This window comes from Pogona vitticeps, chromosome W, assembly GCF_051106095.1.
Source record: "Pogona vitticeps strain Pit_001003342236 chromosome W, PviZW2.1, whole genome shotgun sequence".
Taxonomy (NCBI): Eukaryota; Metazoa; Chordata; class Lepidosauria; order Squamata; family Agamidae; genus Pogona; species Pogona vitticeps.
Genome location: NC_135798.1, coordinates 1,257,788 through 1,283,841, shown reverse-complemented (window position 1 = coordinate 1,283,841; position 26,054 = coordinate 1,257,788). Strand labels below are relative to the sequence as shown.

Here is a 26,054-nt window from a genome sequence, read left to right as displayed (position 1 = left end):
CATCCTGACACTAAAGAGAGGTAATTTTTAAGCTTTTTTTAAAAAATGAAGTAACGCTTACCAAGACAGAAAAAAGCAAAGCACGATTCAGATTTTGGGTCACTCCTTAATAATGTGTCCTCATCTTTGCCACTTTCTGGACGAAAAGAGACACAGCAAAGAAAGGGTCAGGAAAAGTTGCCCTGTTCAATTCCAGCAATTAATTTTTTTTTTTGCCAGACAAGTAAACAGAGGGTTCCAAAAGTCCAATCATGCCTGTTCTTCAACAGGATGATGATGGTGGCAGCTGGTTCCCCAGAGGAGTGCCCCTGCGACAACTGGAGAGCTTGGCCTTCTAAGTCAAAAGGGAAGATTGTCGTCGGTCCCCCCCCCCCCGGTTCTGGGTGCCCCAAAGTCCGTCCGTTCCTGGCCTGAGATCCACCCAGCCTCCCTTGAGGCTGGCTCTGGCCCTGATGCCGGCCGGAAGAAACAACAAGGGATCCCCGGGCTGAGAAAAGCCAAGAAAGGCCTGAGCCAAGAGGGGAAACTCCCGTGACTTCGAGCAGCCGATCTCTCTAGGACAGGATCCGAGGGCTCAGCCGGGATTTATAACAATACTCATGGCAATGGAAGGGCCACAAGAACTCCCCACCCCATCCTCCATCTGCTGGCCTTGGGGCAGCCATGAGGGCCCTTCCTTTCTCCTGACCTTCGGAGACAGAGCCCAACCCTTGGCTGGTTCCCCAGTGAGAGGCCCTCCCCTTTCCTTTCCTTTCCCCACCAGGTCGCAAAGAGAAGAATCAGAATTATACACACCCACTTCTGATGCTGCTAGAAAAAAACCACATGTGAAAAAGGAAGGAAGGAAGAGAGAGAGAGAGAGAGAAGTGAAGCCTGCCAATGACAGAAAATCTATTTCCAGCTTCTCGGGGTGTAGATATTCCCCATTGGTAGAAATGTGGGCCTCCAATGTGAACAAAAATAGCAGAGTCTACTCACAAGTAAAACAAAATGAATGGACTGTTTTAAATGACAAGTTGTATATCTTAGTTAAGAATTCAACAACTTCATTTCTCAGTTCCTTAATAACAGTTGGGTGGATGCCATCTGGGCCCGGTGACTTATTGATTTTTAATTTATTGATTAGGTTTTAAAAAACTTCTTCTTTAATCTGATTCAATTCATTAGTCAGCCAATCACATTTTTCTTTTTCTTTTTATTATACACAAACATACAAAACAAACACAAAACATATATGTGGGGAGAATATATCCATCTAACATATAAACCTGACTACATTAACCATATTGCCCTACTAAGCATCTTTAGACCATATCCATTTAATATATAAATCTGACTACATAAACCCTAAAGATTAACATAAATTGTCTAATATATAAACTTAAACCTGTATTGATCTTATATTCAAGCCATTCTTAGTTGCATAGACCAATTATAGCTCATAAGTTACTTAGTATCTTCATGTTTCTAATTCATCATCAATACCTTCTAAATAATTGTGATCAGAATATGTAATCTAAGCATTACCTATACTTATTAACCATTTAAGACATTCAACAAGTAACTTCCCCATTTTTATTATATTTCTTTGCTCCATGTATAAACCAGGGATTTTTAATTATTTACAGCCTTGTGGATCTAGGAATTCATTTCTTTCATTCTTTTTACTGGCTTTTAAAGTGCTATCTATAAAGTCCCTATATATTCTTTCACCTGCGTACACCTCTAACCAGAAGTCATCATAAGCAATTCTAATTTCATCATAAAGGTAGCTTAACCATACACACCTCCCCACACAGAAGCTCCAGGCCAGCTCAATACATTTCTGTAAGATCCCCACTTTTACAGGTAAAAAGACATTTTATTGTCTAATCTTGTCTATATAATCAATATGGTGATTCACTCATATTTAAGCTCTATATATAAACCATAAGAGCCAAAGCATCTAATATTATTCTTAATTAACCTTTATGGAATTTATAGATACATATATTTATCTACATTTTAGCTTCCCCCAAGCTTTCCAACAAAAGGAAAACATCTTCTGCTTCATTGACTGTGCAAAAGCCTTTGACCTGGGGTTCAGTCCGAGGTAGCCGGCTCAAGGTTGACTCAGCCTTCTATCCTTCCGAGGTCGGTAAAATGAGTACCCAGCTTGTTGGGGGGGGGGGCAATGTGTAGCCTGCATAAATAACTTGTAAACAACCAAGAGAGTGTTTGAAGCAATATGGGGCAGTATATAAGCAACACACTTTGCTTTGCTTTGCCTGTGTAAAACCACAGCAAACTATGGCAGGTTCTTAAAGAAAGGGGAGTGCCTGACCACCTCATGTATCTCCTGAGAAATCTATATATGGGACAGGAAGCAATGGTTGATTGGTTCAATATTGGGAAAGTACAAGGCTGTATATTGTCCCCCGGCTTATTTAACTTATCTGCAGAATAGATCATGCAAAAGGCTGGACTGGAGGAATCCCAAACCGGAATCAAGACTGCTGGAAGAACTATCAACAACCTCTGATATGCAGATGACACCACTCTGATGGCAGAAAGTGAGGAGGAATTAAAGAACCTCCTAATGACGGTGAAAGAGAGCGCAAAAAACGGTCAACAAAACTAAGATCATGGCCACTGGTCCCATCACTTCCTGTCAAATAGAAGGGGAAGATAGAGAGGCAATGACAAATTGTTCTTTATTGGGCTCCATGATTGCTGCAGATGGCGACAGCAGCCACAAAATTAAAAGACACCTGCTACTTGCGAGGAAAGCAATTATAAACCTAGACAGCATCTTAAAAAGCAGAGACATCACCTTGCCGACCAAAGTCCGAGTAGTTGAAGCTATAGTTTTTCCTGTACTGATGTAGGGAAGTGAGAGCTGGACCATAAAGCTGACAGGCAAAGAATTGTTGCTTTTGAACTGTGGTGCTGGAGAAGGCTCTTGAGAGTCTTGTAGACTGCACGGAGAACAAACCTATCCATTCCGAAGGAAATCAACCCTGAATGCTCACTGGAAGGACAGATCCTGAAGGTTCCTAGTGTGGGTCCTTTGATGTAACCTAAGATGACGATTCTGACTAAAGCTCTTTCCACATTCCATGCATTTATGTGGTTTCTCCCCAGTGTGGGTCCTTTGATGTAATCTAAGGGCATAAATGAGACTAAAGCTCTTTCCACATTCCATGCATTTATGTGGTTTCTCCCCAGTGTGGGTGGTTTGATGTACCCTAAGCTGACCACTGCGAGTAAAGCTCTTTCCACATTCCATGCATTTATGTGGTTTCTCCCCAGTGTGGGTCCATTGATGTAACCTAAGCTGACGACTCTGACTAAAGCTCTTTCCACATTCCATGCATTTATGTGGTTTCTCCCCAGTGTGGGTCCTTTGATGTAATCTAAGGGCATAAATGAGACTAAAGCTCTTTCCACATTCCATGCATTTATGTGGTTTCTCCCCAGTGTGGGTCCATTGATGTAACCTAAGCTGACGACTCTGACTAAAGCTCTTTCCACATTCCATGCATTTATGTGGTTTCTCCCCAGTGTGGGTCCATTGATGTACCCTAAGATGACCACTCTGACTAAAGCTCTTACCACATTCCATGCATTTATGTGGTTTCTCCCCAGTGTGGGTCCATTGATGTAACCTAAGCTGACGACTCTGACTAAAGCTCTTTCCACATTCCATGCATTTATGTGGTTTCTCCCCAGTGTGGGTCCTTTGATGTAATCTAAGGGCATAAATGAGACTAAAGCTCTTTCCACATTCCATGCATTTATGTGGTTTCTCCCCAGTGTGGGTCCTTTGATGTACCCTAAGCTGACCACTGCGAGTAAAGCTCTTTCCACATTCCATGCATTTATGTGGTTTCTCCCCAGTGTGGGTCCTTTGATGTACCCTAAGCTGACCATTCTCATCAAAGCTCTTTCCACATTCCATGCATTTATGTGGTTTCTCCCCAGTGTGGGTCCTTTGATGTAACTTAAGGGCATCACTCTGACTAAAGCTCTTTCCACATTCCATGCATTTATGTGTTTTCTCCCCAGTGTGGGTCCTTTGATGTCTCCTAAGGTCACCAATCCGACTAAAGCTCTTTCCACATTCCATGCATTTATGTGGTTTCTCCCCAGTGTGGGTGGTTTGATGTACCCTAAGATGACCACTCTGACTAAAGCTCTTTCCACATTCCATGCACTTATGTGGTTTCTCCCCAGTGTGGGTCCTTTGATGTACCCTAAGATGACCACTCTGACTAAAGCTCTTTCCACATTCCATGCATTTATGTGGTTTCTCCCCAGTGTGGGTCCTTTGATGTAACCTAAGGGCATAAATGAGACTAAAGCTCTTTCCACATTCCATGCATTTATGTGGTTTCTCCCCAGTGTGGGTCCTTTGATGTAATCTAAGGTCACCATTCCGACTAAAGCTCTTTCCACATTCCATGCATTTATGTGGTTTCTCCCCAGTGTGGGTCCTTTGATGTAACCTAAGCTGACCAATCTGACTAAAGCTCTTTCCACATTCCATGCATTTATGTGGTTTCTCCCCAGTGTGGGTCCTTTGATGTAACCTAAGGGCATAAATGAGACTAAAGCTCTTTCCACATTCCATGCATTTATGTGGTTTCTCCCCAGTGTGGGTCCTTTGATGTAATCTAAGGTCACCATTCCGACTAAAGCTCTTTCCACATTCCATGCATTTATGTGGTTTCTCCCCAGTGTGGGTCCTTTGATGTAACTTAAGGGCATCACTCTGACTAAAGCTCTTTCCACATTCCATGCATTTATGTGTTTTCTCCCCAGTGTGGGTCCTTTGATGTACCCTAAGATGACCACTCTGACTAAAGCTCTTTCCACATTCCATGCATTTATGTGGTTTCTCCCCAGTGTGGGTTCTTTGATGTACCCTAAGCTTACTATTCTCACCAAAGCTCTTTCCACATTCCATGCATTTATGTGGTTTCTCCCCAGTGTGGGTCCTTTGATGTACCCTAAGATGACCATTCCGACTAAAGCTCTTTCCACATTCCATGCATTTATGTGGTTTCTCCCCAGTGTGGGTCCTTTGATGTAATCTAAGTTCACCATTCTGACTAAAGCTCTTTCCACATTCCATGCATTTATGTGTTTTCTCCCCAGTGTGGGTCCTTTGATGTACCCTAAGATGACCACTCTGACTAAAGCTCTTTCCACATTCCATGCATTTATGTGGTTTCTCCCCAGTGTGGGTTCTTTGATGTACCCTAAGCTTACTATTCTCACCAAAGCTCTTTCCACATTCCATGCATTTATGTGGTTTCTCCCCAGTGTGGGTCCTTTGATGTACCCTAAGCTGACCACTCTGACTAAAGCTCTTTCCACATTCTATGCATTTATGTGGTTTCTCCCCAGTGTGGGTCCTTTGATGTAATCTAAGTTCACCATTCTCACAAAAGCTCTTTCCACATTCCATGCATTTATGTGGTTTCTCCCCAGTGTGGGTCCTTTGATGTAACTTAAGGGCACCACTCTGACTAAAGCTCTTTCCACATTCCATGCATTTATGTGGTTTCTCCCCAGTGTGGGTCCTTTGATGTAACTTAAGGGCACCACTCTGACTAAAGCTCTTTCCACATTCCATGCATTTATGTGGTTTCTCCCCAGTGTGGGTCCTTTGATGTACCCTAAGATGACCACTCTGACTAAAGCTCTTTCCACATTCCATGCATTTATGTGGTTTCTCCCCAGTGTGGGTCCTTTGATGTACCCTAAGATGACTATTGTGACTAAAGCTCTTTCCACATTCCATGCATTTATGTGGTTTCTCCCCAGTGTGGGTCCTTTGATGTACCCTAAGATGACCACTCTGACTAAAGCTCTTTCCACATTCCATGCATTTGTACAGTTTCTTCCCTGTGTGAGTTTGATGTGAAGGCAGATTTCTTCTCCTGCTGAAACTGTTTTCACATTCCATGTTTTTGTATGATTTCTCCCCAGGGTGAGTTCTTTAATCTGAACTAGCGGCACTGGTCTGAAGCTGTCTTCACACTTCAGGAGTTTAAGCCATTTCTCTTTTAGCTCATGGGTTTTTCCAAGCTTTTCTTCCTGGCTTCACCCTTGACTCTTTTCAGGGCCAGAAGAAGTGGCTCTCAATAATTCTGGCCATCGAGTTTGTTACCTGATAGAGAACAAAGAAGATATTTTGAGAATATAGCACAGAGCAGAAACTAACTGGAGGTCAAACCAAAGAGCTTGCTCTGTCTTTGACTCCTTTGAAAGGCATATGTCTCCTGAAGGCTTTACAGGCAACATTTGAAAAATTAGCCGTATTGTGCAAACAGCATGGACTCACCTTGCCTGAACTGATACTTCCAAAGGGACAGGGATGGGAAAATATATTGTAGTTGATTAATATTAACCACTATCTGAAATAATATTAATCATGGGCCATCAAGTCAATTCTGACTGATGGCAGCCCTTTTTTGGGGGGGGGGGTTCTAGGTAGAGAATACTCAAAAGTCGTTCCCCGTTTCCTGCTTCTGGTACCTTGCAGTTTCCCAAAGGCCACACAGGCTGACCTTACCCATGGGAGACAGAGCAGTGAACCTCTGGTTCTGGAACCAAATATTTAAACCACAGAGGTATCCAACCAGCTTACTCAGAAATACAAGGATAGGATTTGATTAGAATTGAGGTTTTACAGGAAAAGTTCCATGGTTTACTTGCAAATTTCCTCCACAGTACAGTACAGTGGTGCCTTGCTTAACGGGTGCCCCGTTTAATGACGAAATCGCATAGCAATTAACTTTTTGTGATCGCTTTGCGATGTTCTCTATGGGGAAAAATCACTTTGTGATGATCGGTACCCTGTTTCGCTTACCGATCATCGCAAAGCGATGATTTTTTTACCAGCTGATCGGTGGTTCCAAAATGACCGCCGGGTAAAAAAAATGGCCACCCACTGTTTTCTGGGATGGATTCCTCGCTTACCGGGCAGCAAAAATGGCTGCCGCATGGAGGATTTTAGCCCATAGGAATGCATTGAAGGGGTTTCAATGCATTCATATGGGCTTTTTAATATCACATAGCGACGAAATCGCTTTGCAGCGAGTTTTGCTGCACCGATTATCATCGCTATGTGAGGCACCACTGTACTCAATTTAAAGGCATTGCAAATCCATAAATGAATTGAAAATGGTGAACCCATGAAAGGAGAAAGTGAAGGAAGAGTTGGAAAACCTGAATTAATAAAAAAGCCACTGTTGGCTCACATTTAGCTTGCGATCTACAACAATTCCAACATCCCTCTCACTCGTAATTTTGCTGAGCCAAGTATCCCCCATCTTGTAATTGAGCAATTGGTTTCTTTTTCCAAGGTGCAGGACTTTGCACTTACCCGTGGCCAGGTAGGATCATGCCAGAAAGAGGGAGGAATATTATTAAATATAATGGTTCACAGAGTAGCGGAATCCAGCTGAACACCAAAGTATGATAGCCAAATAAGATCTTCACTGAGATTATGAATACACCAGGCACAAGGATAGTGTTGATACAGTGGGGTCTCTACTTAAGAACATCTCTACTTAAGAACAATCCAACTTAAGAACAGCTCCATTTGCTAAATTTTGCTTCTACTTGAGAACAGAAATCCAAGATAAGAACAGGGAAAAAAAAAAACCTTTCCTGCTCTTTTTTTAACCTTAGGTCATCTTAGGTTAAAAAAAAAAATCTCCCCCTAGTGGTAGAGTATGTATTAACCAGCTTTGCATTAGTTCCTATGGAAACTAATGCTTCAATGTACGAACGCACCTCTACATAACAAAACAAACAAAAAAACCCAGCCAGAACGGATTAATTGGTTTTCAGTCCATTCCTATGGGAAATTTTGCTTCAACTTAAGAACGTTTCAACTTAAGAACACCATTCCAAAACGGATTAAGTTCTTCAGTAGAGGTTCCACTGTAGTTTCTATGGACGGAAAAGAGCAGATACGGATTAAATGGTTTTCAATGCAGATTCAACATAAGAACTTTTCAACTTGAGAACCACCTTCCAATACGGATTAAGTTCTTAAGTAGAGACCCCACTGTAGTAGATATTCTATTATGAACAATATATACAGGCAAGTTTTCAGTTCCAAACTAATGCACAGTAGTTGTCACAGAGTTTTAGTGCATATATCATTTAAATAAGTTCAGTAGTTGAATACCATAAGTTCCTTCCAGCTTGCCAGAGTTCCTTCTCTTATCAAGCACATAGACACAGCTTCCACCAGGATTCTCAGCAACAGGAACAATACGATTCTTCTCTACAGTTTCTCCAACAGTATCACCAGCAACAATCCACAACAACCCACAGATTGTGTGTCCTAGTGCTGTTAATTTTATCCTAGTATTGTCCAATCCTACGTTTACATTCACAGCTGTAACAATCACCTCAGCTGTGTATATTCAAGCTTTGCTTTACTTTACACTTCTGATTCTGACAATACTTATGGTCATTTTACAAACTTGATTTAACAATTCTATTCAGGTTGTTTCCCCAACCTGACAATGGTGAGGGTTTTTGGGCTAGGTTTTTTTTTAAAGGAAAATAGTTAAAGTTTGAGGATTTGTTACTATTGGGTGTTGCTTTGCTAGGGAATGTCCTCAGAGTATGGGACCAAATGGAGATGTGATGCTAAAATGGAATGGTTTAAAGTCTTGATAAATAAAGATAAATGTTAAGGGATGAAGAGGAAGATAAGTTAAATCCTACCAAGGATGAAAGAAGATATAATATTACAATATACAAAAATATATGATATATATGAAAGAAGGTATAATATTACAACCCCTTCATGGATTGCTGCCTTGTTGTGGCAAAGGGGCTTGAGTAACTCAGGGAAGCTACGGGCTATGCCGTGCAGGGACACCCAAGACAGACAAGTCATAGTGGAGAGTTCTGACTAAACACAATCCATAGAGTATGAATTGGCAAGCCACTCCGGTATCTTTGCCAAGAATACCCATGAACAGAAACAAAAGGTTAAAAGATATGATGCTGGAAGATGGGCCCCTTAAGTTGGAAAGTGTCCAACATGTTACTGAGGAAGAGCAGAGGACAAGTACAAGTAGCTCCAGAGCTAATGAAGTGGTTGGGCCAAAGCCAAAAGGACGCTCAGCTGTGGATGTGAAAGGGAAGTCTGATGCTGCAAAGAAAAATGCTGCATAGGAACCTGGAATGTAAGATTTACGAACCTTGGTAAGCTGGATGCAGTCAAACACGAGACGGCAAGAATAAACATTGACATCCTGGCAGTAAGTGAACAAATGTGGACAGGAATGGGCGAATTCAGTTTAGACTATTATCATATCTACTTCTGTGGGCAAGAATCCTCTAGAAAACATGGAGTAGCCCTCATAGTCAACAAAAGAGTGGGAAAAGCTGTAATGGGATATAATGTCAAAATGATATAATGATTTAAATACGAATCCAAGGCAGACCTTTCAACATCACAGTCATCCAGGTTTATGCACCAACCACCAATGCTGAGGAGACTGAAATTTTATGAAGATTTACAACACCTTCTAGAACTGACACCAAAGAAAGATGTTCTTCTCATTATAGGGGTTTGGAATCCTAAAGTAGGGAGTCAAGAGATAAAAGGAACAACAGGGAAGTTTGGGCTTGGAGTTCAAAACAAAACAGGGCAAAGGCTAATAGAGTTTTGTCAAGAGAACAAGCAGGTCATCACAAACACTCTTTTCCAACAACACAAGAGGCGACTCTATACATGGAAATCACCAGATGGGCAATATCGAAATCAGATTGATTACATTCTCTGCAGCCAAAATGGAGAAGCTCTATACAGTCAGCAAAAACAAGACATGGAGCTGATTGTGGCTCTTGATCATCAGCTTCTCATAGCAAAATTCAAGCTTAAACTGAAGAGAGTAGGAAAAACCACTGGGCTACTCAGGTATAATCTAAACCAAATCCCTTATGAATGCACAGTGGAAGTGAAGAACAGATTTAAGGAACTCGATTTGGTGGACGGAGTGCCTGAAGAACTTTGGATAGAGGCTCGTAGCATTGTACAGGAGGCAGCAACAAAAACTATCCCAAAGAAAAGGAAATGCAAGAAAGCAAAGTGGCTGTCCAATGAGGCCTTACAAATAGCAGAGAGGAGAAGGGAAACCAAATGCAAGGGAGATAGGGAAAGTTACAGAAAATTGAATGCAGACTTCCAAAGAATAGCAAGGAGAGACAAGAGGGCCTTCTTTTTTTAAAAAATATTTTTTATTTTATCACACTATAGACATACAAACCTAACAGAGATCACACAAAACAAGCAAAAGTAATAAATACAAACACACACACACAGAGAGAGAGAGAGAGAGAGAGTGAGAGAGAGAGAGAGAGAGAGAGAGAGACAAAACAACAAAACCCCACATATAGGCAGGGTGGAGGCATTTCATATAATATTATCCATTATATAAATCTGACTGCATCAACCTTATTGCTCTTAAAAATTTGCTTGAGATGTGAGTCATCCTAAAGTTATAGTAATTCTAATGATTGATTTTTAAGATAATTTCTCTTACATCCTTGGCTAACCAATTATGCCTCAGAATATCAATATTTTACTATCATGAGAAATCCGCATTTCAGCAAAGATAAAAAACACCACAAAATATATTTATCTAATATTGGCTACTTAATCATATTATAATTCATATGTGCTTAATATCTCCATGTTAATGCTTTATACTATAATTAAGTAATCTCTAGTACTATGTTCACTCTAATATACATCTATACATACATGTATTTCATATCAGTATTTCATATATCATCATCAATTTCATATATTTTCAAATATCATCATCAGTCTTTCAAAAAGTAGGGATATTAAATGTCTCTCACCTGATATATTCAATCATGTTACAGTTTGTATATATTTTGTTTCTCAGACTACGTGCCTTAGACTCAACAGTTTCTAATGTTATATTCATCATAGACATTTCAGATTACATAATTGGAAATTCTTAATTGCCATTTGACTCCAAACATAGTAGAAATTACTTGCAATATATAAATCACATCCATTTTGTGTAGATATGTGTGCCCCTCAAATTTATAATTTGGTTTTTATAATCATCAAATAACATTCACCCTTTTATATTTTATAAATCTTAACTCCATTGCACGGCCAGGAATTCCAAATCACTTATAACATAATAAATCTAAGGTTACATTCTTATAATTCATATTATGTTTCTCTAAGTAAAAGCTTTACAGTCTAATCTTGTGTTCATCATAGATATTTCAGATTATATAGATAAAAATTCTCAAATCCATAATTTCTATTGTTATATTCATCGGGTAACGTTCCTCCTTTTTTTAGTTTATAAATCTTAACTCTATACACAGCCCAGCTATTCCAGATCTCTTATGGCCTTATTAACCTAAAGTTAAGTTGCATCTTAAAGTGTACCATAAAGTCCACAATTTCTAATATTATAGTCATCATAGATATGTCAGATTGTATAATTAATAATTCATAATTGTTGTTTATCTCCAAACATAATCAAAATTACTTTGTTGTTATATTCATCAATTAACATTTCCCCTTTTATTTATAACATTATAAACCTAAAATTAGATTGGCTCCTTTTTTACTAGTTTTGAAATGCCATCTATGGAACCCTATTAGGCTATTTTCTCTCTCATTTGGTGGGCTCATCATGTTCTGCCTTTGAAGCCAAGCAATGTCTGATCTGTAATCATTTTGTTTCCCTTTCAGCCTTGCCTTTTTGCTTCTTTGTTTTGCAAATTCACCCATCGAGTTAGGACACATCTCTTTTTCACCCACCTGGACCTCTTTCTCACAATACAAATCAGTTTTCCTAACCTCCTTTTTAAAGATTTTACCCTCCTTTTTAAAAACAAATAAAGTCACTCTTTCTTGTGCTGCTATAGTGGGCTGATTTCTTCTGTTTCAGTACGCTGTTCTGACGAAAATTCCCAAAGCTCTGTCGTTTCCTTCATATCCGAAAGCACAGTCTGGAGTTCAAAAAACTGATTTTCAAAATGATTCAGAATGTTCCTTTGTAAGTTCTGAAAGGCATTTATTATGTCTTCTGTTAAATCCATCGTGGTTGCAAAGTAGATGAACAAAGAAGCTTTGTAATTTCGAGATATACTTGTTTGCCGCTTCCAAGGTTACACTATCTTCTTTGAAATCAGCCGCTTAAGTTTATTTTGTACTTACAGAGGTGATGTTGAAACCAATTAGTCCTTGTTAATGCAGTCATTCGTAAATCTTCATGCTTCCTTCCTGTCGTGGAGCTTCACAGCTAGGACGACATTAGACAATGGCGTTGATGGAATCCTTTGTCTGAAGGAGTGATCTGAGAGGTGGTTGCTTTCCACCCCCCAGAAGATCTCTGCTCTCCTGCGACTCAGGGTGGGCTTCTCCTAGCCTTCCCTGCCCTCCAATTTCTTGGGGAGAGTCTGGATTCACAGCATGCAGCAGAAATCTGGAGAGTCCAGATTCCTTGCTGCCTCGCTGTTTGTAGCTCCACCCCCCTCTCATCACAAGAGGGCCTTCTTAAATGAACAGTGCATAGAAATAGTGGGAAACAATAGAAAAGGAACAAACAGATCTGTTTAGGAAAATTGGAGATATTAAAGGAACATTTTGTGCAAAGATGGACATGGTAGGATTGTTCTCCTTGCAGTCCAGGGGACTCTCAAGTGCCTCCTCCAGCATCACAATTCAAAAACATCAATTCTTCGGTGGGCAGCTTTCTTTATGGTCCAGCTCTCACTTCCATACATCACTATAGGAAAAACCTTGGATTCGTATTGACATCTGTCATTTTTGAGATTATATCCCATTACAGCTTTTCCCACTCTTTTGTTGACTATGAGGGCTACTTCATTCCTTCTACTGGATTCTTGCCCACAATAGTAGACATGATAATTTGCCCATTCCCGTCCATTTTAGTTCACTGACACCTAGGATGTCAATGTTTATTCTTGCCATCTTGTGTTTGACTACATCCAGCTTTCCAAGATCTTACATTCCAGACCTGTCCGTCTTGGGTGTCCCTGCACGGCATAGCCCATAGCTTCCCTGAGTTACTCAAGCCCCTTCGCCACGAAAAGGCAGCAATCCGTGAAGGGGGCAGCAATCCGTGAAGGGGCTCCCTCTCTTAATGCAGCCTTAATAGCATTGGCCTTTTTTGCAGCCACATCACACTGTTGGCTTGTGACCTAAGATGATTCCAAGGTCCTTCTCGCTCCTAGTACTGCTGAGCCAGGTATCCCCTTGTCTTGTAACAGTGTGAAATAGTATGGGAAACCATGGAACCCAGAGACACTCCAGCGGCCAAGAGGTCAAGGGGTAGAGCAGGAGTCCCAGCACTATTACCATTCACAGAGCGACATCCCACAAGGGGAAATCCCAGAAGCTAACAGTCCAACAGTCCACCGCTACTCTCCCAAACCCAAGGCAAAGGTCAGGGCTGTTTTTTAGCAAGTGTGGATGGCAGGGAGCAGAAGAGAGAATGTCCTGTGCAGACCATCTTCACTGCTCCCAGTCCTGCTCCTAATATTCAGGCTGCCTTTTCCTATGGGGAGCCTGGCAACTTTTTCTCCTGCTAGCAACACAGGCACGACATGGTGCAGCAATACTGGACTATTTTTTTGAATCGCGGCTACAGAAGCAAATATCCCACATTCATACTGTAAAGTTATATAAAATAAACCAAAGAAAACAGAACCTGAATTTTACAGCCATGAAAACTCAGCACAGAGATCACATCCAGTGTCAGCAGGTGTGCCCAACACAGGGCCTCCTTTACAGGTTTCCACCTTTTCCCCTTCTTCAAATGACTGTTGTTTGTGTCCGTCATGAGTGTGCAAACGTCATGCTTGGTCGCCTCGCTAGCCATGGTTCTTGATCCTGATCCCCTGAGCTGCGGAATACATCAGGCTGCACCTGGTCCCTCATCTGCTTTCTCGGGACGAGGATCAGATATTTCATCCAGACCTTGAGTTCCCCCTACCTGCCCATATGGAGTCTTCCCCGACTGTAACAGACATGCTCAATGATGCTTGCAAACCTTCTACCACCTTGACCTACTCCTATAATGGGTAGGCGTTCTATCACTTTGCATCAAGACAACATTTGCCTACTAGGCCAATGTCTCTGGATGCATTCCTTCAGCTTTTCCTTCACATCTTTTGCCTGGGACTGGCCTGTTCTATCTGCAAGCTGTTTCTCCGAGGCCTGGAAAATATGCACCCTGCCTATAGACCACTAACATCATAGTGTTCTCTCCAATCAATTCTTTTGTGGCTTAGGAGGCCTCCCTTCAAGCTGGCGTCGGCATCACTCCGCTCGCTGCCTTTCTCCTGGCAATAACTTTGGCTTGCAGGACTGGAGGACTGGCTGCACTAAGAGTGGGCCCTCATTTCTGTAAAGTAACCTTAAGGTCAGGCCTTACCTTCTTGTCTAAGGTATGTTCTGCCTTCTATCTGAACCAGTCAGCGGCCCTTCCTGTCTTCTTTCCCACACCATCTTCAGTGCCTGAGACAGCTCCACATGCTCTAGACATGAAGCATGCTCTGTCGCATTATGTGCATAACATGACCACTTTTTGTGCCTCACAGCATCTCTTTGTCACCTTTGTCAGCTCCTCCTTTGGAGCAACTGCTTCCTCTCAGTGTGGGAAAATTGTATGCCTTTAAAATGTATATATCTATGGCAGTAGCAAATGAATATTATAAATGTATATAAAGGTATATATCTGTATGCTAGTAGCAGACATCATGCCCTAGCTGCAAGACACGTACATAACTGCTAACTTCCAGTAACGGATAAATCATTGACCTGCTGTCTATTGTCTCTGGATAATGTAGTTAAAGTGTTCGTGTATTCAGGAACTTGTCTGTGTATTTGGATGGTATCTGTGTCTGTTTACTATTAACTGTCTGCTTACCAGCCTCTGTTTACTGATGCCTGTGTATTCAGGAAATTAGTTACCTCTGTATTGATTAACTAGAGCAAATGTAGTAGGGGGATACAATAAAAGAAGAGGAGGCGGGGGAACAAGAGATTCCGCCTCTGAACAGCTGCCATACACTCGAGTGTCCCGTCTTTTCTTTTCCCCCTTGCTGGTCAAGGAGAAAGATCCCTGCCCCTGAGGCTTCATCTGCAAGACCCCTACTTTCCTTCATCTTGCAGATCCCGACAAAATGGTGCCCTCTCTGAGGTAATTCACCTCTCTGAGGTCCATTCTTGAAGACCACCTACTCATCACGCCCGGTATGGAAGGGCTACAGCGCGCGCACGCATCCTCTGGATCCCGATGAGTAGGACTGAGGTCAACTTTCGACAATTCGCACTCATCTCGCCTGGCATAGGCCCCAAGACGCGTCAATCATCCGCAAGGATCCCTCGGGTGAGTGGAATTTGTCCAGTAAGACACCTACACTTCTAAGAAACATGGGAACTTCTTTGTCAAATCTTCAGGAACAATTTGTAGTGTGTACTTGCCTCCAAGACACACGTAACATCTTTTTCGATTCAGAATTCGAGGCTAATCTAATCAAACAACTCCCTCAAATTCTGCCTCCCCTCCCTTCAGCCTCTTTGGCTTCCCTGCTGCACCCTTCGTCTCATTCTGACCAGCCTGATGAATTAAAAGCACTGCCACCTCAAGCAACTGAGATTGATAACCATCCTTCAATGGATACAACAGGTGCTTGTTCAGAAAATTGTCCAGAAACTAGCTGTGCAATTTCTGCTGTCATGCAAGAATCTGCCATAGCAGTTACTGTCAGATCTGAACTTTTCCCAGCTCATGGCATCTCCAAACTACAACTCAGTCTTAAAGACACAGAGACAGAGGCTCTCCCAGACTTCTCATCCGTCCAATGGCTTGTCTCTAATGGCTGCAAAGCCTTGACAAAAGATTCCTTTCCACCAGCAGAAGGACTCATTTGCCTTCAAGATAGAGCATTTAAGCAAACAGAAATTAATGCTGGTGCGTCCCCTGATGGTCCTCTAATGTTTATGGGAGGAGCTGCATTTTCTACTGCTGTTCAGCAAGGCTCCGCGACAACAGCTCTAACTCAAGCAGCAGGAGTATCTATAAATGCATTCCAATCAGCAAATCAAACTGCATGCCTGACTCCCTTCCTTGCTGGTCTGAAAGAAGCAGCAGCTACTTTAGTGTCTCCGCCTGTTCAGCCAAAGTTGCATGATATTTCATGGAATTGGGACCCAGGCCCAGATTTCTTTGATATCATAGACTGGGGGTACAAAAGCAGCTTTACAAGCATTAGATGCATCATATAAGGAAGGGGAGGAAGAAGAGAATCTAAGGGGGGTAACTGTTACACACCAACATGAAGCTTGTTTTGAACTGCTTTTTCCATATGCCAATCCTGTTTGGGTGAAAAATCTTACTCAGCCGGCAACATGAAGCTTGTTTTGAACTGCTTTTTCCATATGCTAATCCTGTTTGAATGAAAAGTCCTACTCAGCCGGACATGGCAATTATATAGATCACCAAAGAATGCCTCCCACCTGGACAGTAGAGAGATAATGCTGCATATTGAGGTGGGAGGAGGCGAACCAGAAAGTTTTTCCCCATCACCTTCCAATCTAGAGAAAGCATTGTTTACACTCAAGCCACTTGTAAGGATCCAAATGCTGTCCTGCACACTCTAGGTTCCATGTTCTTAGAACTACAAATCCTATCACACCTTGCATTGCTGTGAGCATATGGGACTTCATACAAGCCTGCATTCCTGTCTCTGCCTTCCAGGAGTAACAGTGTCACATCCCTGAGAAAATGTTTGTTGCAAATGCTGTAAATTGTCAAAAATGTTTGTTTTTCTTTCTGCAGGATAAAAGTGCATAACATGTGTTTCCTCTATTAGCCAGATCTTAAAGTATTGAATTTTAGAGAAGCAATTCTTAGTTTTATACTCAGAATTAACTGCAGTTTTAGCCTTTGAGCTTTTCTCTAATGCTGAATTTAATTTTGTTGTAGACACTGTATGTTTATTCTTTTACGTCACAGTTTTCCTTGAAAATTATTTTCTAATGTAATATGAAAACTTTGTCTGTTTATCCCTGAGACAGAGAAGCATATTATTCCCTACAAGTAGGCCCCACAGTAGGCAATTTTGTACACTGTGATGCTGATACATCTGACATGCTTGCTTGTAAAAACACATTTTCAGTCCAGGGGAAATTTAAGGGCACTAGCAGGCAACTTTTTAATTCAGTCAGTTGTACAGTTTAAGAACTTTGCCCAGAGCCAGGCAGATGCATACAAGCACCATTCTTTACTACTCATCCCTCAAAATAAGTTGCTGTTCTTTTGCCAAGCTCTATATGTATCTCTCCAGTCAAGTGTCATACAAGAAATTCATGGTGTGTGTGTCTTCAGTGGGGAAGTTGTCTGTGTCACATATTTCTATGCAAAAAATCTGTATACCTTAAAAAAATGTTTTGCTTTTGCCTCTTAGTAATATGCTGTGCTTATATATCTGAATAATATGTTTTCAATATGTTTTATTTTCCTGAAAATTGTTCTGTATACTTGTTATGCATATCTTATTGTAATTGTAATTTTAATTATCCTATATTGTATTTTCTTTAATCTACACTGTAAATTTAATTCTCTTGCAAGATTCCAGGTTTCATTCCATCTGAACAATGTTTTAAAGTTGTAAAGAAAGAGTTTTGGCTCTCAGTGCAACAAGGAAGCAGGTTTGGCTATTTGAATGCTTTCCTTATTCCCAGTGGCCTGGAACATGCTATTCCGCCCTCTGCTGAAGATGAGCCTGACTTCATACCATAATAACTGGATTCGGAATTTTCAGGAGTTTACAACAGACATTGTCTTCAACAAAATAAATAAAAAACGGTTGGGATGTGGGAAAATTGTATGCCTTTAAAATGTATATATCTATGGCAGTAGCAAATGAATATTATAAATGTATATAAAGGTATATATCTGTATGCTAGTAGCAGACATCATGCCCTAGCTGCAAGACACGTACATAACTGCTAACTTCCAGTAACGGATAAATCATTGACCTGCTGTCTATTGTCTCTGGATAATGTAGTTAAAGTGTTCGTGTATTCAGGAACTTGTCTGTGTATTTGGATGGTATCTGTGTCTGTTTACTATTAACTGTCTGCTTACCAGCCTCTGTTTACTGATGCCTGTGTATTCAGGAAATTAGTTACCTCTGTATTGATTAACTAGAGCAAATGTAGTAGGGGGATACAATAAAAGAAGAGGAGGCGGGGGAACAAGAGATTCCGCCTCTGAACAGCTGCCATACACTCGAGTGTCCCGTCTTTTCTTTTCCCCCTTGCTGGTCAAGGAGAAAGATCCCTGCCCCTGAGGCTTCATCTGAAAGACCCCTACTTTCCTTCATCTTGCAGATCCCGACATCTCAGACCATCTCTAGATGGTCCGTCATGACCGTCTGTCTTCCCTATGATTTGGCAGAGACTCCTCTTCCAAAGTCAGTGAGAGCTCACTCTACTAGAGCTGTAGCATTCTCAACAGCCTTTCTCCATGGAATGGACATCATGGATGTCTACCGTGCTGCCACATGCACCACTCCACCTATCCTCATCTCATTCTACCAACTGGATGTCCGGCTGAAGGCTGAGGCTGCGGTGGGTCAAGCTGTCCTGACTTCTGCACTTTCGTGGCATCCCTCTTCCTGGTTAGTTTGCGTAGCTTCTCAGTCACCGATTCATGTGTATTCACAGAGGCCATGAATGAGAAAGTTACTTACCTGTAACTCTGGTTCTTCAAGTGGTCGTCTGTGAATTCACACATCCCGCCCTCCTCCCTGCTATCCATCACATGTGCCATGGCATGCTGGGCAGTGGTGGTCAGTTCCTTAGAACTGAGGCACTAGTGCCAAGGCAGAGTAATATAGCTGGTGTAGGGGAGGTCCCAGCACTAAGTGCTTAAAGCTGTGAAAGTTTCCAAAAATGCTCTGCTCAAGTGCAGATTAACCCATTAGTGTGAATTCAGATTAACCCATTAGTGTGTATTTAAAATGAACTTGGATAGGCTGAGCAGAGAGGTGAAAAGATAAAATTTTAAAGCATATTTTTGCTGGTTTTACATCATCATCATCATCATCATCATCATCATCATCATCATCATCATCATCATCATCATAACAATAATAAAGTACATGCCGCATTTCTCCCAAGGGACCCAAAACAGCTTAGAACATAAAAGTTCACACAGTTAAAAACACAGTAAATTAAATATTAAAAAACAAATTAAACAATATATGATTTTAAATAAAATTAAAATATTAAAACAGGAATAAAATAATATTATCTGCTAAAATGGGGTTCAGGGATTCATAGTTGTTAAAAGCCTGTCTGAAGGGATGCGTCTTTAGCTTTTTTCAGAAGCATAAACAGGGAAGGTCCCTTTCCTGATCTCCCAACGGAGGGCGTGCCATAGCCCGAGGGCTGCCACCAAGAAGGCCCTCCTCTCCTGTGTTCCCATCAGCTGTCCTTGGGCTGGCAATGGGGCTGAGAGGAGGGCCCCCTCTGCTGATCTTAATCACCAAGAAGGCGCATATAGGGAGATACTGTCCTTCAGGGAGCCTGGGCCCAAGCTGTTGCATTACTTAAAATGAAATAGATCCCTAAATTAAATTTCCTATACTTAAGAACTTAATCCGTATTGGAAGGTGGTTCTCAAGTGGAAAAGTTCTTATGTAGAATCTGCATTTCCCATAGGAATGCATTGAAAACCATTTAATCCGTATCTGCTCTTTTCCGTCCATAGAAACTAATGGGAAGCTGCTATTCCACCTTCGACCACTAGAGGGGAATATTTTGTTTCTTTTCTTCTTAGGTCAAGAAAGGATCAGGAACATGTTTTAAAGCTTGTTGTGCTGATTTCTTCAGCACAAAGACACACTGGCAGGAGTCTGGAAGTCACACCTTGACCCAGGCTTTGCAAGCCAGAATGCCTGACCCACACAATTCTTCAGCACAAAGACACAGAGCTCTTTTCCCACCAAACCAACCCAAAGGGAGAGAGGGAGGGAGGGAGGGAACAATGTGGAAAAGAAGCAGGAAGGAAGGAAGGAAGGAAGGAAGGAAGAAAAGGTCATCACTGGGGCACACAGACCCCTCAGACAAATGTTTGTGCTTTTTAAAGCCTCCCTCCCTGCCAGGCTGCCCGTTTTGGCAAGCATCCAGCATAGCAAGCATCAGGAGCCCATTTTCCCATTTCCATTCAAAGGGGGAAAACATGCATGCACCATGGGTAGAAAAGGTTCAGATTCTAAGGAAACAATTCATTTTTGGAGTTCATTCTACATTCTCACCCCACAATTCCTTCTCCCCCCCCCACGTTTTCCCAGATCTAAGCAGCAAACCGCAGCAAGCAAAGAAAACAATTCATTCTACACTCAACCCACGTTTTCCCAGATGTACAGTAATCAGCAAAGCGGAGCAAAGGAAACAATTCTCTCTTCCCTGGCCAACAGACCAATGGAAGCAGTTTGAATCTGCTGCTTTCCCCGCCTCTCCCGCTTTGTTCTTTTTGCCCTTATTTGGTCCTAGGCACTTCCCTGGCCAATGTTCCCCCCCCCCCCCGTTCCTTTCGTAAGTGGAAATGGATTTTTGCAGACGGAGAAGGACGTAACTGGAAAAGTACGTAAGTAGAACCTTTCGCAAGTAGAGACCCCACTGTATTCTGGATGTTACCAATAAAGATTACTGACATGTGGTTAAAAGAATGGCAAGTGATGATTAATATATATTGCAAGAATAGTAAAAAAGCTAGGATTGATAAGTAACTGTGACACATATCACAAAAAGAAAAAGATAATCAGATACTCAATATCAAATTATATTATGCAGCAAATGAAAAATTGTGAAATTTGAGGAAACTATTGAAAAAAGACTGAAATTAGAAGCAACGAAAAACAGAAGGGATCATAAATGAAATAACTTGCATCTTAGTTTATTTTCCTTCTCTCATTTTTTTTCTCAATAATGAAGAGGTCTTATACTCTCTGCCTCCATGTGTCCTTCACCCCTTCATCTGACGTTGGGATTCAAAATGGAAACATTTTCCCTCAATGTCCTCTCCTTATGACCAAAGACCATTATCCCCAAACTTTATTTCAATGACGTTTCTGCAACAGATTCAGTATGTTTTGGGGAAATGATGGACAAAGATCTAGGCAAATTTAAAAAAAAACCTGTGGGAACCTTAGGAGAGAAATCCTCAACCCACATTTCTGTACGTATGCATGTATGTGTGTGTGTGTGTATGTACAGTATATGTGTATGCACTCCATCTACCACTTGCTTGGCACCTTCTCTGAAATCCATGCCTGGGGCCCGATAAATGCACAAACGCCCGCACCCGCACCCTGCAATCTTCCCACCTCCTGTTTCTTTCCAGAGGCTGTGCAAAGCTTCCCTCTTCCCTGTGAGAACCTCCCGGCAGGAGCCCTTCTCGAGGAAGAGACCGCACGCCTCCCTCCTCTTTGGGTCTCCGGCTTTCCCTTCCCTTCCTTTCAAGGGCAGCTGAGGCTCCGCGCCCGGCCAGGGGAGACCCTGCCTTGGTCGTCGCAGGAAGAGGCCAAGGAGAGACAGGAAGAAGGTTGGCGGGCGATCTTCTGGGACAGCCTCTGTCCTGCAAAAACCATTCTCAGAACTTGGAAGAGATCATCAAGGATCACTTTTCCTCTCATAATTCTGCAGGAGAAACGCACCATGGAGAATTAACAGAAGGTGTTTCTCTCTTAAAGATGTTCCTGAGATGTCATGCGGAAGGATAACGGATGCTCCCAAAATAAAATCAATTAATCAATCAGCTGGAACCTACCAAAAAGACACCATGGATTGAAAAAAGGTCTACTCTTGCAGAGAAGCGAGAAGAAGGCTCTCCTTCTCCAAAAATTATTTCCTTCTACAAAAATCTCTTCATGCAGGAGTTGTCATGATCATGAGTATGTGGTTTAAAGCATGTGATTTGAATGGTTTATGTAGTCATTAGAAATGTAATACGGATTCAAATTGGTTCTGTATAAGGCTGATTGTAAGCCCTGGGAATGTTTTCTGAAGAGGCCGTGAGAAGTGGTAAGAATGTTTTGCTGAAGCCTGGGATGGCAAGGACAATATAAGGGGTGAAATAACATTCCAGCTTAATTGGAAAGAAGATTGGAAGAACAAAACAACACATGCATTCCTGTGAGAAAGAGAGGCCGGGAGAGACTTTGCAGCCCCTGAATTACAATTAGTCAACAACTCAGATGAAGAAGAAGGGTGGAGTTTAGCGAGTAGAAAATGGAGATTGTGCCATGTGGAGAGTTCCTTAGCGTAGAGAGGTTTTTGATCCATTTTACCTTTTTTTCCTTGTGTTAGGATGAAGGTTTGAGAATGTAGGAAGAACAGAGAGAAGAAGGGGGACTCTCACCCTTTGCCTACCCTGAAGAAAGCTTTTTAGAAATCTTAGCTATTTTTACTCAGCTGGAACATGTTACTCATTTTAACTGCAATATTCCTTGGAAATATAATCTATGCCATGCTTATACAACGAACTGGATTTTCTATGAAACTTTATTTTTTTCAATAAAAAAGAAATTTAAAAATCTACAGGACTGGTCTCTTGAGCAGTGAGTCTGCTGAGCCTGCCTCCAGGGGTGGCAAGGCCATAATATAGCTATCAGACGGAGTCCTAATCCTCCGAGCTTTAGTGAGTCTTAAGGGACTACAAAGCCCAGGTGTCTGTACTTGCTAGCTACAAGCAAGTGCAGAAGAGAACCTTTAAGGCCAGACTTACTGGAAAGGATTTGTGCTACACCATGGCTGATGGTTAAAGGGACTCAGCCCAGCTGAAACGGGGTACACAGATACCTGGAGGCTCTCTGGCTGAAGGAGTAGCGCTCCCTAGAGGGAGGCTGGTCCTGACAGGAGTGACTTGTCCTATTGGATCCCAAAAGAGGAAAGGAGAAATTCCGGGGGGGGGGGGGTAGGATGCCACGCTGTCCAGGGTTGGAATCTCACCAACAGCACAGGGCTAAGCCAAGCAGGACTGCGAACGAAAAGAAAAACACTCTGCACATGTTCAGAGATGCACTACTGTAGACAGTAAAACTGGGACTCACGCAACCCGGGTTCGAACCCCCACTCAGCCAGGGAACTGACAGCGTGTCTTTGCTTTCACAAACCAGAGGTCTCCAGAACGGGGCGACAGACGGAAGTCGACAGAAGAGACTCAAAGTGAACCTCAGGATATGGGGATTTCACACCATCTCGGTCTCCTTTGCACTGTCACGCCCCATCTCGGTGGCCCCTCTTGCCCTCACCAGGCACCATGGAAGGTCTGGTGGAAGGCGCCCTCCAAACGCTCCTGATGCTTCCTGCGAGTGGGCTAAAATTCTCTGAAATACTGATGTAATTCAGGATTAGCGTCCTGCTAATGATAGGGTTGCTGTTTAATAAATAAACAAACACAGGGGTGCTTCTGGTCCCAAAGAATGAAAGAGATCTCACCTGCTATTCAAGTTTTTGGGGGGCTTTGGAGTTTGATTCTTGTCTTTTCATCCAGAGAAACGCCGGAGAGCATCAGCTGAGTCTCACCTCGTCCTTGGGAGAAAAAAATAAAAACAAATAATTCTGGAGCCTTCTCATATAGATAAAACCAAAAACTTTCCCTTAGCATAGAAGCCTTTGTCTTTTTGACAATCTGGACAATTCAATTCTTCAAAAAATACCTCCAGGTTATGAGTTGGGGGGGGGGAAATTGTGTGCTTCTATACCCATGATTCCAAAAGCCAGGAAATAGCCCAAAAATGCTGCACAATCTCGTGCCCGCCTTGCCAGCAGGAAAAAGGAGGCCGAGCCAGACAGCGCAAAGGGTGGCTGAAGGTTGGCAACCACCCAAGGCAGCCGTCCAGAGGGTCTAAAGCAGGGGGTCCCCCCAACCTTGGGCCTCCGGATGTTCTTGGACTTCCGCTCCCAGAAATCCTGGCCAGCAGAGGGGGTGGTGAAGGCTTCTGGGAGTTACAGTCCAAGAACCTCTGGAGGCCTGAGGTTGGGGACCCCTGGACTCTGCGGGAGACCCTCTTCTGCTCTTTGCCCTTCACAGCCCTGACCATGCCTTTGTGTCTGGGGGAGGAGTGGTCACTTGATGAAAAGGGGAGTCAGATTCTGGGATGTTCCCTTGTGTGGTGTCACTCTGGGAACGGCAGGGGTGCTGGGGGGACAGACTTCTGTTCAGCCCCCTCCACCCTCAGCCTGTGGAGTGTTTCAGGTTTCCATTAATTCCCCGTACTATTTCACAGAGGCATGAAAAACTGGAAAGCGCCTAGCCAGAAGAATGTGATGGTCCGACACCTTCTGTGTGATGATGACACACAACTTCCGATTGCTTTCTAAGACCTTCCAGGAGGCCCTTCGCTCAGCCTCTCTGGTCCCCAAGGTCTGGCCATCCAGCCGACCACCATCCCTTGCGCCAACGAAAGCAGTTAAGACATAAAGAAGCAAAGAGGAGAAAGGCAGGATGAAAGTAATTTTGAATAAATACATGACTTCTAAGCTAATTAAGAATCTAATGACTGAATTTCCTGCCTCTAAGAAAGTCTCTTCCTGGAAACCAAGCGGAGATTCAGAGAATTTCCTGGGAATATTTTTATAAACCTAAAACCAGCAGCAGTAAATCTCACACAGACACACACAGTCACTTTTCCCAGTGTAGGAAAGGGGCAGCCCCTCTCTTCCCCCCCCAGGGGCTCTCCTGCCCCCCATTCCTCTGTGTGGGAAGAGTATAGGGGGTGGGTGGGTGTTGAGGGTCTGGGTTCAGGTCAGGGCCTGGTTGGCGTTCCAGGAACTTCCCTCCCTTGCAGGGGCAGCATCAGCAACCGCCTTGGCTGCCATAGACATGAAATATCATCCTCATCATCCACACCCCTCCCTCCTAGCCGACCCCCTACCTTCTCCTCCCAGCCACATTTCTCTGTGACCCCCACCCCTACACCCCCACTACCTTGCAGCCCCCCCCACAAAAAAGGCCCCCAATTCCCACTTGGGGCTTTCCAGGAACTTCCCCCCCAAAGTTTTCCAACCAAAGGGGTTTCCTGGGGGGGGGGGTCAGGGCTGGAGAAGGTCCTTTGGGGGGAGGAGGGGGAAATAACCACAACGGGGGGGGGGAAAGGGAGAGGCGAGCCTGAGGGGACTCCGGGAGGAAAACAGAGAGAGAGAGAAAAACCCACAAGCCCCACTAAAGATTCTCCCCCCCCCAGAGAGAAGGAGACGAGGACCGGAAAGGCCCCCCTGACCCCCCCCCGAAAGGAGTGTGGAATATCTTTCTGGGGTGCCCCCAACCCCCCTCCCCCTCCCTCCTTCTGCCCCCCCCCCCCCCAAAAATAAAGGCTCCAAATGGCCCCCACCTCCCTCCGGATCCTCAGGCGGTGAAAGAGGGCGGGAAGAGACAGCGAGGGGGGGGGGGAAAGAGGGGAGGAGAGAGGGAGGGGAGGGGGGCACTGCCTCCACTTCCGGTTCCGGTGGGGGGGGAGACACAGCCCCGGAAGTAGCCCCCTCCTGTCTCCTCTCGCACTTTCGTAGCTCTACATTCACCCCCCTCTCTTCCCTCCCCTCCCCCGCCCTCAGCCTTTCGCGTCCGGCTCATCATCATCCTCATCATCCTCGGGTGATCGCTTAATAAACAAAACAGATTTTAAGAGGAGGGGGGCGAGGCTGTCCATGGGCGCGCGCGCACACACACACACACACAGACGACTCCTCTGCCCCCCCATCCAATGCCCCCCCGGTGGACCAGAGGGGGGGAGAATGGGCAGGAGGAGCCTATTCGGGGGGGGGGGAAGGAAACGGCCGCTGCTTTCCCGCCCTCCAGGCCACGATCCGCCGCCAACCCCCCCTCGGTCCCCCCCTGGCTTTTTCCCTGAAGGGGGGCAAGGAGGGAGCCGGGGGGGGGGGGGGCTCAGGGGCAAGGGGCACCTCGCTCCCTGGGAGGCCCTACCGGACACCGCAT

General features: G+C 43.4%; 3 protein-coding genes across 7 annotated transcripts in view; 2 read left to right on the top strand and 1 right to left on the bottom strand.

The window, feature by feature from the left end:
• LOC144584975 (uncharacterized) overlaps positions 1–26,054 on the top strand; it is a 618,887-nt gene that overhangs the window by 334,313 nt on the left and 258,520 nt on the right. The gene's annotated exons all lie outside the window — the stretch shown is intronic.
• LOC144584983 (uncharacterized) overlaps positions 1–26,054 on the top strand; it is a 392,659-nt gene that overhangs the window by 202,339 nt on the left and 164,266 nt on the right. The window lies entirely within an intron of this gene.
• Positions 1,176–25,638, bottom strand: LOC144584972 (uncharacterized). Of its 5 annotated transcripts, XM_078382339.1 has the most exons (4): positions 25,453–25,638; positions 23,558–23,650; positions 22,919–23,096; positions 1,176–6,157 (listed from the first exon to the last, which is right to left on the bottom strand). In XM_078382339.1, the coding sequence occupies exon 4, from the start codon at positions 5,951–5,953 to the stop codon at positions 3,008–3,010; it is 2,946 nt and encodes a 981-aa protein (XP_078238465.1). In that variant the 5' UTR covers positions 5,954–6,157; positions 22,919–23,096; positions 23,558–23,650; positions 25,453–25,638; the 3' UTR covers positions 1,176–3,007. The 5 variants fall into 5 exon arrangements, with proteins under 5 accessions (XP_078238465.1, XP_078238462.1, XP_078238464.1 ...); XM_078382336.1 differs by lacking the exon at positions 22,919–23,096; XM_078382338.1 differs by lacking the exons at positions 22,919–23,096; positions 25,453–25,638 and adding an exon at positions 24,401–25,051.

Coding starts and splice junctions, on each gene's coding strand:
- LOC144584972 (XM_078382339.1), bottom strand. CDS start 5,953: ATGGAATGTGAAAACAGTTTCAGCAGGAGAAGAAATCTGCCTTCACAT.